Source organism: Coregonus lavaretus, assembly GCF_964263955.1.
Source record: "Coregonus lavaretus genome assembly, contig: SUPER_35_unloc_1, whole genome shotgun sequence".
NCBI lineage: Eukaryota > Metazoa > Chordata > Actinopteri > Salmoniformes > Salmonidae > Coregonus > Coregonus lavaretus.
In genome coordinates, this window is record NW_028167181.1 from 2,273,629 (window position 1) to 2,274,687 (window position 1,059).

Consider the following 1,059-nt stretch of genomic DNA (forward strand, 5'->3'; position numbering starts at 1 on the left):
CTGGCAGAGGTCATTTAATTGTATTTAATGTAACTAATAAATCAGTGATACATGATTCAGTGTAAATGTAATATTGTAATCACAAATCCTGTGACTTAAAAACAACGTTATTTTTGTGGGAAATGAATTCATGCAATTTTCATAAAATTCACCTAAGAAACAGAGGCACGTCCTTTAACTTGCGGTATGTACACAATGTGTTCCAAATTACAAATCAATGAATAATAAAATGGATAGAGACTTGGATGCATAGGAGAACGTGTGCATACAGTATGTAGATATTTATGAAGGTGTATTTATCAGGATGCCCCCAGTGGGCTGGTTAAATTGATGAGGCCTTGTTTCTCTGATTGTTGAGGTGCAGCTAAGGATGAATATTCAATGCGTTCAGAATACGGTTTCTAGAAACCTCAGAGCAAAGGAGGAGAAAATGTATGTGTGCTAAAGGGAGAGAGTGGTACACACACACACAGCTCCGCAGCCACACACACACACACACACACAGCTCCGCAGCCACACACACACACACACACAGCTCCGCAGCCACACACACACACACACACACACCCCCTGCAGCCGTGGGAGGAGAGAGCAACAGTGACAAACAGCCCTGCTGCTACAGAGGTGGCAGGAAATCTATCAAACCGGACAATAAAATTGCAATTGAGTTTCTCCAGCTTTTTTATTTATTTATAGCAGATGCATGTATCTGGATGGCTAGTGCCCGCGCACCTATCCAATTCAAAGACTGCATGGGACCCTCTATATGTGTGTGTGTGGTGCTGTTTTTAGATTAGTGCTGGGGCACTGTAAACAGAGCTAAGCAGCAATAGCATTAATCTTGTGTAATTATGGGAAAAGGCAAGTACAAGCTGTCCGGTACTGAACAGAATGATCAATTCCTTTACACACATACACTTTTTTGCACAGCGGCTGGTATGGCAGTGTTGTAAAGTGAAACTACAGAGCACTGTGTGATTGTGGCCTTGTGAAACGTGCTACAACAATAACTCGGGGCGACACACAACCCTAAATACACCAGGTGTTACTTACAAATAA

At 42.1% G+C, this 1,059-nt stretch overlaps 1 protein-coding gene across 1 annotated transcript in view; it reads left to right on the forward strand.

Annotated features, from left to right (window-relative positions):
• LOC311109953 (lipopolysaccharide-responsive and beige-like anchor protein) overlaps positions 1-813 on the forward strand; it is a gene marked incomplete at its 3' end in the record, with an annotated part of 160,036 nt that extends 159,223 nt beyond the window's left edge. Inside the window, exon 23 of the mRNA XM_084188470.1 lies at positions 793-813. Within this exon, the coding sequence (XP_084044596.1) occupies positions 793-813 (21 nt within the window). The remainder of the gene's footprint in view (positions 1-792) is intronic.
• Between the last annotated feature and the right edge of the window lie 246 nt (positions 814-1,059).